Raw genomic sequence first — 12,480 nt, forward strand, 5'->3', positions numbered from 1 at the left:
TATAGGTCTGTAGCAGTTTGGGTCTAGAGTGTCTCCCCCTTTGAAGAGGGGGATGACTGCGTCAGTTTTCCAATCTTTGGGATCTTTTCCAATCTTTGTTTGTACCCGTGCGGCAAACTAGCTGTGTATTGCCTGTGTAAACCTGGAGATTCCAACAAGACGACATCCCTAGCCACGTCCTCACGGCATGCGCAGACAAGTTGTCTGGAGTGTTTACGGACATTTAAAATCTCTCCCTATCCAAGTCTGCTGTCCACGCTTGCTTCAAGTTGTCCACTATTTTTCCTGTACCCAAGCAAAGGTAATTGACTAACGCTTCTGTCATCATGGAGTGCTTTGAGAGGCTAGTTAAGGATCATATCAGCTCCACTTTACCTGACACCCTAGACCCACTTCAATCTGCATACCGCCTCAATAGATCCTTCTAGGCAGAGTTCCTCTGTCCAGTGTCTGTGTTCTTTTGCCCATCTTAATCTTTTCTTTTTATTGGCCAGTCTGAGATATGGCTTTTTCTTTGCAACTCTGCCTAGAAGGCCAGCATCCCGGAGTCGCCTCTTCACTGTTGACGTTGAGACTGGTGTTTTGTGGGTACTATTTAATGAATCTGCCAGTTGAGGACTTGTGAGGTGTCTGTTTCTCAAACTAGACACTCTAATGTACTTGTCCTCTTGCTCAGTTGTGCACCGGGGCCTCCCACTCCTCTTTCTATTCTGGTTAGAGCCTGTTTGCCCTGTTCTGTGACGGGAGTAGTACAAAGCGTTGTACGAGATCTTCAGTTTCTTGGCAATTTCTCACATGGAATAGCCTTAATTTCTCAGAACAAGAATAGACTGACGAGTTTCAGAAGAAAGGCTTTGTTTCTGGCCATTTTGAGCCTGTAATCGAACCCACAAATGATGACGCTCCAGATACTCAACTAGTCTAAAGGACAGTTTTATTGCTTCTTTAATCAGAACAACAGTTTTCAACTGTGCTAACATAATTGCAAAAGGGTTTTCTAATGATCAATTAGCTAATCCAAGTTTATCATTTTAAAAGGCTAACACAAAGTGCCATTGGAACACAGGAGTGATGGTTGCTGATAATGGGCCTCTGTACGCCTATGTAGATATTCCATAAAAAATTGGCCTTTTCCGGCTACAATAGTCGTTTACAACATTAACAATGTGTACACTGTATTTCTGATCAATTTGATGTTATTTTAACGGACAAAAAATAAAAAAAATCTTTCAAAAACAAGGACATTTCTAAGTGACCCCAAGCTTTTGAACGGTAGTGTATGTAAGAAGGCTGTTCATTGACTATAGCTCAGCCTTCAACACTATAGCACCCTCCAAGCTCATCATTAAGCTAGGGACCCTGGGTCTGAACCCCACCCTGTGCAACTGGGTCCTGGACTTCCTGACGGGCTGCCCCCAGGTGGTGAAGGTAGGATGCAACACCTCCACTACGCTCATCCTCAACACAGGGGCGCGTGCTCAGCCCCCTCCTGTACTCCCTGTTATCCAATAACTGTGTGGCCACGCACGCTTGCAACTCAATCATCAAGTTTGCAGACGACACAACAGTAGTAGGCCTAATTACCAACAATGACGAGACAGCCTACAGGGAGGAGGTGAGGTTCCTTGGCGAAGTGGTGCCAGGAAAATAACCTCTCCCTCAACGTCAACTCCTTCAAGACTATTGGAAAAGCATTCCAGGTGAAGCTGGTTGAGAGAATGTCAAGAGTGTGCAAAGCTGTCATCGGTAGCTACTGTCAAAGGTGGCTACTTTTAATAATCTCAAATATAAAAATATATTCTGATTTGTTTAATTACTTTTCTGTTACTACATGATTCCATATGTGTTATTTCATAGTGTTGATGTTTTCACTATTATTCTACAATGTAGAAAATAGTAAAAAATAAAGAAAAACCCTTGAATGAGTAGGTGTGTCCAAACTTTTGACTGGTACTGTACGTCATGATTTGACATATTTTTCTGAATTCCCAGTTGTTTTGAACACAGCATTACTGTCAGTGTTAGCAGGTCGGGTAACACATTAGTGGCAGAAATATGTATCATGTAAATCATTTGTTGTTGTGAGAGCCAAGTATGTTAAAAAGACACGTGAGGCTGCTGAAAACGTTTGTTGAAACGACAGTGTCAGTAGTTTGCTTAGGATGACGCCAAAGATAGGCTAATTGCATGGGAGTACCCTACCTAAAACACTGACCTATAGAACAATTTTAATAGGATCTCTGTCTAGTTTGCTAACGTTATTTATGATCACTCAAATAAGTACCTTTTCATATATAGGCTATGCACTATATTATGCTATATGTATGCTATATATTTTTTATTAGATGTGTCCATTAGTTATTTTGTCCGATTTATAGTGAATGAACACGGTCAACGTTTTCATAAAACAACGCGCTTCAAGTATCGCGCGCTTTTTGGATTAGTGGGTTAGTTGCCGTACAACAACAACAGAAATGGCGTCTTCCCAGGATGTCCACGTCCGTATTTGTGGACAAGAAATAATCAAATATGATCTCGAAATTAAAGCTCTCATTCAGGTACCTCCATCTTAACAACTTTTAACTTATTTTATTTATTAGGTTTACCTTGTGTCATTTCAATTTGCGGTTGTGAGCCAAGATAGTGTACATTTGGCCAGCTGTCTAATCTAGCCTAGTTCATTTTGGCTGGCTAGCTAACTAACGTTTGCTAACTGTTAATTGCGGAGAGCAAGCGATGCAATATAGCCTGTTTCAAGAATGTGGATTATATTGAATGGACAGTTACATAAAAAAAACATACTATATTCTCTTGATTAGGACATTAGAGAATGTCCGGGGCCACAAAGTGTGCTGATGGATTTCAACTCCAAAGTAAAAGAGAAATTAAATCAACTGCGACTGAGAATCCAGGTAGTTATGTAAATCAATGCTAATTTATTTTAGATCGCATTTATTGTGATTAGCTAGCTAGGAAAAACTCATCTGAACTATACATTACATTCACAGAATATGGAACAAATGGCTAAGGAACAAGACAGAGAGACAGACAAACAAGCCATCCTGAGTGAGACAGAGAGTCATCGCAGACAGAATCTGAGGTGAGAGATTGGGATCCAGATTCCTATTTAACATGCCAATTGACCTCACACCTTTTGGAATTCCCTGACTGAATATTTTCATAATATTTCCATCTACAGTAACCAGACAGCTTGGAGGAAGGCAAACTTGGCATGTAAACTGTCCATTGACAACCTTGAGAAAGATCAACTTCTGAATGGTGGAGACTCTACTGTGAGACAGCGGTGAGTAGTGCTCATCTCATCAGGCACAGCTGTTAGCTATTTTATTAATGCTCTATTTCCAGTTTCTTATTCCTACAATCATTATTCTTCATAACCTGAAAAATCATATTTTCAACACACCCTAATGTACAGGCTGAAAGATACTCCTCTAATAGGGTGACAGGGACAGAAAGTTGAGATTGCATTGAATTTAGTTCTAGTGTGTCATCCCCCCCCCCCCCTCTCTCTGTGTGTGTGTGTGTGTGTGTGTGTTCTCAGGAAGGCAACTAAGGAGAGTCTGGTCCAGACGTCTAGTGACATCACAGAGAGTCTGATGAGCATCAGTCGTATGATGGCCCAGTCGGTGTCTCAGAGCGAGGAGACCATCGGCACTCTGGGTAAGAGACTACTCATTCAGGAAAGGAGAACAGTCACAAAATGGGTGCCAGTGGTTAGGGCTTGAAGACAAATATAAGATACGATAACTTTGTCCATTCACAAGAAGAAAAAAAAGTTAGCATACAAAATACACAATCAATACACTATAATACAAGAAATGTAATACAAAGATGGCTGGAAAGTGAGAACACATAGCCTAGTCCCTTTGGTATACTGTCCTCAGTGTCCCTGGGTGGTTCCAGACTTCGTCCATTAGGCTAGAACACTTTGCATTTCCAGCACCTATTCTAATTCATGCAAGCCACTCTCTTATTAAGCTACGATAAATTACTGTAAAACTTTAATTAAACACTGAGTCTCAAATAGCTGCCTGTGCCTTTTTATTATCCAGGCAATGGCACACATTTCAGCTAAAAAACGCCGGTTTCAAATAAATGATTTCTAAATTACTTGTTTACGAGGTTACTATGAATTAACATTAATTGTTTCCGAGGTTTAATCTTTGATTTGTTACATTGCCATAATTTGAGTCACTACTGAATTATTTAATCTGTTTGTTTTTTTCGGCAGTAAGAAACTGCTAGCTAAAACAGAACAGAAACAGAACTTCGGGGGTACAGAAATCGGCAGATCGCCCTCTAGCCGCGAAAGTAAGAATTGCATGAAAATGCAGTCGAGGAGAATATTTTGTTTCCATAGAGGCCTTTTTCCCTTTATTCAGATTACAACTGCTCACTTTCGGTTGTTTGAAAACAGAATCATCTCCAAAATATAGTTCTTTTTTAAACAAGCCTTAGAAAGTTGGTTGCAATTTTAGTTTAATCCACCTGAAAAAAACTGAACAAATATTGTGGTTAAACTCAAATATACTAATTGATAAAAATAACTTATTTTTCGATAAAAAAAAAAAAAAGTATAATTTTTGTAAATTATATCATAAACAGGACTGGTGGAGTTATGTCACATATGCAGCTAACACAGACATATGGAAATGTCTGCTCTACCCAAAATTACAACCTAGAATTACCACAAAAAAAGGAAGAGGCAAGTGGAAGGGCGAAAAAGTAATGAACTTGTCTGTCGGCCCTGCATTAAAGACCAAAAATGGTTAAATAAAATTGTGATAAATAAAAACGTATACCAATTTCATTTAAGGACCGAAAAATTGACAGCTGTGGCATATAAATTGCTAAATAGTTGGGAAGAGATTTTCGATGTACCTATTCCATGGCACATGGTTTATGAATTGACACGCAAAACAACGCCGGATTCAAAACTTCAAATTTTTCAATTTAAATGATTATACAACATTTTTGTAATTAATAGAATGTTATATCATTTATTTATTTTGGTACTGTCCATATGTAGCTTGTTTTTGGTCACAGGTCCAAGAATGGCTGAAGAATTGCAACATTTGCCTAGAACTAACGCTGCAGATAGCAATACTGGGTGATTTGAAAGTCATAGTCAATCAATCAATAAAATTATTATTATTTTAGCAAAGAATTTGTAGAAGCTATGAGAATAGAAATGTTTAGTACTTCTGTGAAGCATCGCAGCACAGTTGAAACATATATGGCAAATAGAAATACAAAATGGATGGTGTTAAGAGATGGATGGGAGGGGTTGAATGGAGCTGAAGGGTGGAACTAATAACAAGATAACCAATGTAAAACATACGGGGTCTTTAAAATGTATATAGGTTCAGAAATGTTGTTAAATAGCACAGTTACAAATAGAAATCAAACTGGATGGACATCAGAAATAGAGGAAGGACTAAAAACAAACTAAATATAACTATTGTAAAATGTGTATAAACTGAAGGTAGAAGCCTAAGTGTTATTGTTTATTCGTTTACTCCAATTGGGGGAGGGGTGGTAGGGTTTGCGGGGAATAATGAAGGTATATTCTTTTTAAAAAGTATATATATGTATGTATGAATGTTTATGAGTATGTATGTACAGTTGAAGTCAGAAGTTTACATACACTTAGGTTGGAGTCATTAAAACTATTTTTTCAACCACTCCACAAATTTCTTGTTAAGAAACTGTAGTTTTTGCAAGTCGGTTAGGACATCTACTTTGTGCATGACAAGTAATTTTTCCAACAATTGTTTACAGATAGATTAATTCACTGTATCACTATTCCAGTGGGTCAGAAGTTTACATACACTAAGTTGACTGTGCCTTTTAAACAACTTGGAAAATTCCCAAAAATGATGTCATGGCTTTAGAAGCTTCTGATAGGCTAATTGACATAATTTGAGTCAATTGGAGGTGTACCTGTGGATGTATTTTAAGGCCTACCTTCAAACTCAGTGCTTCTTTGCTTGACATCATGGGAAAATCAAAAATCAGGCAAGACCCCAGAAAAGAAATTGTGGACCTCCACAAGTCTGGTTCATCCTTGGGAGCAATTTCCATACGCCTGAAGGTACCACGTTCATCTGTACAAACAATAGTACGAAAGTATAAACACCATGGGACCACACAGCCATCATACCGTTCAGGAAGGAGACACGTTCTGTCTCCTAGAGATGAACGTACTTTGGTGCGAAAAGTGCAAATCAATCCCAGAACAGCAGCAAATGACGTTGTGAAGATGCTGGAGGAAACGGGTACAAAAGTATCTATATCCACAGTAAAACGAGCCCTATATCAACATAATCTGAAAGGCTGCTCAGCAAGGAAGAAGCCAATGCTCCAAAACCACCATAAAAAAGCCAGACTACGGTTTGCAACTGCACATGGGGACAACGATCGTACTTTTTCGAGAAATGTCCTCTGGTCTGATGAAACAAAAATAGAACTGTTTGCCCATAATGATCATCGTTATGTTTGGAGGGAAAAGGGGGAGGTTTGCAAGCCGAAGAACAGCATCCCAACCGTGAAGCACGGGGGTGGAAGCATCATGTTTTGAGGGTGCTTTGCTGCAGGAGGGACTGGTGCACTTCACAAAATAGATGGCATCATGAGGGAGGAACATTATGTGGATATATTGAAGCAACATCTCAAGACATCAGTCAGGAAGTTAAAGCTAGGTCGCAAATGGGTCTTCCAAATGGACAATGACCCCAAGCATACTTCCAAAGTTGTGGCAAAATGGCTTAAGGACAGCAATTTCAAGTATTGGAGTGGGCGTCACACAGCCCTGACCTCAATCCTATAGAAAATGTGTGGGCAGAACTGAAAGTGTGTGCGAGCAAGGAGGCCTACACACCTGGCTCAGTTACTCTAGCTCTGTCAGGAGGAAGGGGCCAAAATTCACCCAACTTATTGTGGAAAGCTAAAAAAGCCTGTGGATACTATGCGATTAGAATGGTTCAAAATTCATGTAAACCATCACAGCACAATTTGAAAATATATGGCACATGGAAACAAAACGAGGGTGGTCTATGTTGATGGGCGGAGAGTGCCTAAGGGGTGGGATTAAAGAGTTTGTTTGATAATGTATTATGTGATTGCTTTATATAAAAGTACCATGTATGTAGCAGAAAAGCTGTAAAAATGTGCGCTGTAAAAATAGATGTCCTCCGAAGAGGTGGATGTATTAATAAAAAATAAATGAGACGCAGTGTGTAAATGATAACACATTACTGCAGGAAATGTATTAATATGCTGGAATTATACAATTAACTATGCAAATGAGCAAAAGCTGTGTGCATTAAGGAAATAGACGCCTGGCTCAAATAAGCACCTGTTGTGTTCAGTGATTTCAGCAAATAAGCTATTATTGAAATTTTACAGTAGTCATTATGTTTTGTAGAAATGCACCTTCACTCATACAGTACTTGTCCTCTATGTAGCTACATCTTCAAGAACAGTCCTGGAAACGGATGAAGAGTTCAAATCCATGACAGGAACCATACATTTGGGAAGGAAACTGATCTCGAAGTATAATCGACGAGAATTGACTGACAAACTACTAATCTTTCTAGCAGTAGCTTTGTTTTTAGCAACTGTCTTGTACATTTTGAAAAAAAGGCTGTTCCCATTCATTTAGAGGAAATTGTAAGCAATTGCCAGTTTTTTTTGTCCTTTGATATTACTCCCCAGAACTACATCTGTAATGTCATGCTGCATTTCTACCATTTCAATGTCTTTCTTGCCCTACTACAGCCTTGTGCCCTATTGTCTTGTGCATGGACATTTTGCATAATCAAAACTGTATGTCTGACATGTATTATCTATCTATACCACAGAGGAATGACCTTTAATGGTAAACTCAATGAGATGACATTGCACCGCAGATGTTGAGATGAGCGTGATGAAATACTAACAGAGTATCTTGAGCATGTGCACTTCACGCTGCTACGACGTGGTAGCTACAGGACCAAAACAGAAGTTTAGCCTCGCGCAACTTGATCCATTGTTTCTTTATTTCGTGCATGCAACGTCATCTCGCCGAGTCTTTACTGGCAGGAATACTTTTTTATTCCATTACCTTATTCTTACTGTATAGTATACCTCAAATGTACACACTGGTGTTAGTCCATACAAGGAGGAAATAATAAGTATAATAAAGTTTGGACGTAATGTCTGCTAATTGTTTTTGGATAGAAAACATATGGCCTAAACTCACCAAAGGAGTTTGAGTAATTTGAATTATGACTCAACTGACGCCTCGCTCAATTAAGTCTATTGTAAAGTTTTAATCGCTGGTGCTGTTAGTCACAACAAAAATATGGCCTATTATTCACTTTTTTTTTGGAAGAGGTAGTTGAGGCTTTACCATACATGGTAAATTAGACCAATTCATCCACTTATGGAAGCATTGCAATCCAGTTAGAAATAGTTACTGCTCTGCCTGTCCCGTCCTTTCCACCCGTTTCGCTCTGCTTGCTCCACCTGGTTCTGGTAAGTTCTTCGCATTAGTGTAGGAAATTGAGTTTGTTTTTCCACTTAAATGTAAATGTTTCCTGTGTCTTTTATTGCTAGGTAGCGGAAAAATCTTGCTCTCCATAAGACTTCGTCTTTAAATGTCCATTTTGGATTCCTCCAATACGTCTTCTACATATTACCAGTAGATGGCAGTAAGCAACCAAGGTATTATGGCCAGATTTGCCAGTTAAATGTCTTTAGGAGCAGACCCCTTTTTTCCAATTTTTGCCTAAAATTACGCCGTTAGATTGGGGTAACTCAGGCCCTGAAGCAAGGATATGCATTTTCTTGGTACCATTTGGAAATGTGAAAGGTATGTGGGAGAATGTAAAAGATAAAGAAAAACATTTTTTGTACCATCATCTTTGAAAGGCCATCATGTATTATTCCAGCCCAGGTGGCCACTAGATGGCAGTGTATGTGCAAAGTTTTAGGCAATGAACCATTGCATTTGATTTTGTTTTTAGACTGCCTGAAATGTGCCTACTTTGTTCAAAACTGCTCTCAAACAATAGTATGGTATTTCACTGTAATAGCTACTGTAAATTGAACATTGCAGTTAGATTAAATTCTTGTTTAGCTTTCTGCCAATATCAGATGTCTGTGTCTTGGGAAATTCTCGTTACTTACAACCTCATGCTAATTGCATTAGCCTATGTTAGCTCAACTGTACCTCAGGGAACCCACCGATCCTGAAGACGATTTGAGTTGAGGTCAATGGTGTCAAAATAATATTTATAATTTGCTATTTGAGGCTTAATTGACTAAGTTTTGTAGGTTTTAGGTTGGCGAGAATGACCCCGCCTTTGTGGAAATATATTTACATTGTTAGGGCATTGAGTCGTTTCTCTCGTCATTCTATTGATCTTTGGAAATGGTTTGTCTAATTTGGCAAGCACATTAATAACGCTTTATTTTCCACGCTGACATTTGAGCGGAGTCTGCCCTCTCCCGTCGCCTTCCTCTGGTATTACGACGTAATTGACACTACAACTTATGCGCAGTCATAGTTTTGACTGCTCCCACTTCAAATTGTGCGTGTGAGTTATTTTACATCAACTAGTCTCAATTAGACCTTTTGCACTCACTAGGATTTTATTCTGCTTATAAAATTTCAATAAATGCAGTCAAAATAGCAACAAAGTATCTAAAAATGTTTAATGTCCAAAAGTACAGAAGAGATGTATAAAATGGTTTGCTTGCATCAAGGCCTAATGTTATGCGTAGCTTAAGATAATCTAAATACATTTGTAAAAAAAGGTTTAAATACAGACATTGAATCAGAGTACAAACAAACTTCATAAGAAATAAGTTGCCTTTTCAAGTACAGACCTTCATTTCCCGATAGGTAAAAGTGAATGAAGTCATTCATTTGATTACAATTAGGTAATATCATACAAGCCAACTGTACAAAATGCATGTAAAAATGAATGTGAGATAGCTGAGTTGTATTCATACCAGTTCAATGTCCTCAATGTGTTCAGTATGAAACATCTCTAGAGCTGGCATGGCGTGAGGTAGGTTCCTTGGAGTACTAATGATGTTAGAACAAGCATTTATGATGTACTGTAGCTAGCCATTTGCATCAAAAGCTAGTAAAATGTTGAACTGTCAGTGGCAAAATGTTCTGACAAGACACTATGTAGTCATCCTGTGACAAACACTTTGTAGTTGAAAAATACATTGCAGTAGACCCCATTTGATACATGTATATTATCAAAGACCTCAGTGAGAAGTCTAAGGCCCATAATATTTTAACCAAGAAATTATGGGTCTCATGGTTTTGTTACGAGACCTGAGGTTTGTCTTTGAGTGAACATACATTACCATGATGCAGAGTTGTTACTATTGTGAGATTTGTTACGAACTTTCCTGATTGTGGTAGGCCACTTGTTCCTTGTAATTAGTGATCATGCACAATGCATCATGTGCCAGAGATGGACTTCTCTTTGCAGAGTTGATGTGCAATTACTGAGTTGGAAGAGAACGTAAACCTGTCTTAGACCTACAAATGAAAAATCCTTGTGCGGTTCACTTTTGTGCTGCAAATAAAAGTAGAAAAGAATTGTTTCCACAGAAACGTTGAGCTTGCAAAAGCACTCATCTCTATACAAATATGTTTTTCAGTAGTGACAGTATAAATAGGTAGAGCAGGTAAAGCCTAGTATTAAAGGCTCAGTTTACTTTAATTATATTTACCTCTTCTGATACCTAGAAATCTATGACCTGGAGTCAGCCATCCAAGATGTGGGTGTTTAAGTATATTAGGAAATGTACTTTTAAGAGACATAGTATCTAGAAAAATCAATAGCTCAGTCTCAATACATTGAGTGTGTACCAAGTTAAGTGTCCAGCTAAAACTAGATTACAGCCACAATTTTAAGAAATGGAAAACTTCAAACCTTCTGCAAGAGTCCTTGCTTATGACAAGCACTCATACGTCTTCACTGAAATATTATTGATAACTGGCTCTGTATATAATGGTCATACTGTAAATTGTATATACCTATTTACTTTTAAAAGGAATCAAATGAAAGCCATTTTACAATGTTTTGCATTGCACCTGTAATTAAAACAAATCAAAAGGAACTACTACTGAAAAACAAGTGCATGGCCTCAAATCTATATTTGACCACACATACTCTCCTAAATTGTAAAGGTGACAGGGTATGAATGGAGGAGCATGGTACAGGACCATTACTCTTCCTTTCTGTCATTGTTTGTAACCACTGAGGTTCAGTAGTAGGGCTGTTTGAGGGGGAAAAGTGGTTAGAGGTTAGGGGCTGCTCTATTGTGTCTACAGGCTAAAGACATTGCACTCAGTGTTTCACCCCTGGATGGCGGTATTGGGTGGGTGACTGGCCACAGCAAGCCCTCGGTCTGTGGTGTTGTCCAGGGGCTCCTGACTGAAACTCACAGAGGGGTGGCGGTAGCCCCTGTCTAGCTGGCCCGTCTTAGGTTTCTCCTGTTCAATGTCTGGGAGGAAGAGCTGTCCAGCAGGATGCAGAGAGGCGGGAGGGACGGTGATGTGTTGGGGGTCATCTGAACGACCAAGGGAGCATGGGCTCAGGCTGTCACACAGGGCCCCCCAGTTCTGCTCACACTGCATCCTCACTCTCTGTGCTACGGCCGTCCTCACCTCCTCACCACAACCCAGCAGGATGTTCACCAGCTCCACATGAGTCCTGAGGTAGGAGGAAAAATTATATTTCTGAATGCAGACTACTACAGTAATTGAATTTTGGATCAGGTGGAGTCTGGACCCTAGAAACATACTACACTGAGTTTAGTATGAAATGGAAAAAGGCCTCTTATGCTCACCCTTTGGGGAAGAGGTCCTGGAAGTGGATCATCTCCACCATGACTTTGATGTTCTCCTGGATGGCGGAACAAAGGTTGTGTTTGACGTAGCACTCTCTCTGCAGGTGGATCATCATCTCCTTCACTGCCAGGCACTTCCTGCTCACACAGCTGAACCGGTGCCTCAGGCTGTGGGCCATGCACTTCAGGGCATCCTTGATGAAGGACTTCCCCTACAGAGTTCAACATAATGGCTGACACATCACCTCGGGGCTGGCACAATAATTGTATAATCATGTAACCTACAATTATGGACCAAAAAAGTCATTCTACATTTGAGGGAGGGGTTCAACTTTATTTAAGTAGATATAGTTTACCCAATAGCAGTTTCATTTTTACATGAAGATGGTAAAGTTGGTAATCAATTTACATGCAGAAGGTTCGGGAGGAGAATCTTAATTTCCGGAAGTTCCAAGCAGTCAAAACTGTTTGAGACAGAACAGAGCTTTGGCGACACCCCTACTAATTAGATACAGTTGAAGTCGGAAGTTTACATACACTTAGGTTGGAGTCATTAAAACTTGTTTTTCAACCACTCCACAAATTTCTTGTTAACAA

General features: G+C 39.3%; 2 protein-coding genes across 4 annotated transcripts in view; one reads left to right on the forward strand and one right to left on the reverse strand.

Annotated features, from left to right (window-relative positions):
• Positions 1-2,430: 2,430 nt before the first annotated feature.
• The window catches only part of LOC139583453 (vesicle transport protein SEC20-like), a 49,865-nt gene continuing 39,815 nt past the window's right edge, over positions 2,431-12,480 (forward strand). The window contains exons 1-6 of one of the 3 annotated variants that reach the window (XM_071414562.1): positions 2,431-2,558; positions 2,820-2,912; positions 3,009-3,100; positions 3,200-3,304; positions 3,563-3,681; positions 7,488-8,217. In XM_071414562.1, coding sequence (XP_071270663.1) covers positions 2,475-2,558; positions 2,820-2,912; positions 3,009-3,100; positions 3,200-3,304; positions 3,563-3,681; positions 7,488-7,684 — 690 coding nt within the window. In that variant the 5' untranslated portion in view covers positions 2,431-2,474 and the 3' untranslated portion in view covers positions 7,685-8,217. Of the gene's footprint in view, positions 2,559-2,819; positions 2,913-3,008; positions 3,101-3,199; positions 3,305-3,562; positions 3,682-7,487; positions 8,218-12,480 lie in introns of those variants that run through there. The other 2 variants (XM_071414581.1, XM_071414571.1) reach the window with 2 other exon arrangements.
• LOC139539961 (stanniocalcin-2-like) overlaps positions 9,707-12,480 on the reverse strand; it is a 39,216-nt gene continuing 36,442 nt past the window's right edge. Inside the window, exons 6-7 of the mRNA XM_071343411.1 lie at positions 11,884-12,095; positions 9,707-11,747 (exon numbers count right to left, since the gene is read on the reverse strand). Of these exons, the coding sequence (XP_071199512.1) occupies positions 11,390-11,747; positions 11,884-12,095 (570 nt within the window). The 3' untranslated portion in view covers positions 9,707-11,389. The remainder of the gene's footprint in view (positions 11,748-11,883; positions 12,096-12,480) is intronic.

This window comes from Salvelinus alpinus, chromosome 1, assembly GCF_045679555.1.
Source record: "Salvelinus alpinus chromosome 1, SLU_Salpinus.1, whole genome shotgun sequence".
In the NCBI taxonomy this organism is placed as follows: domain Eukaryota; kingdom Metazoa; phylum Chordata; class Actinopteri; order Salmoniformes; family Salmonidae; genus Salvelinus; species Salvelinus alpinus.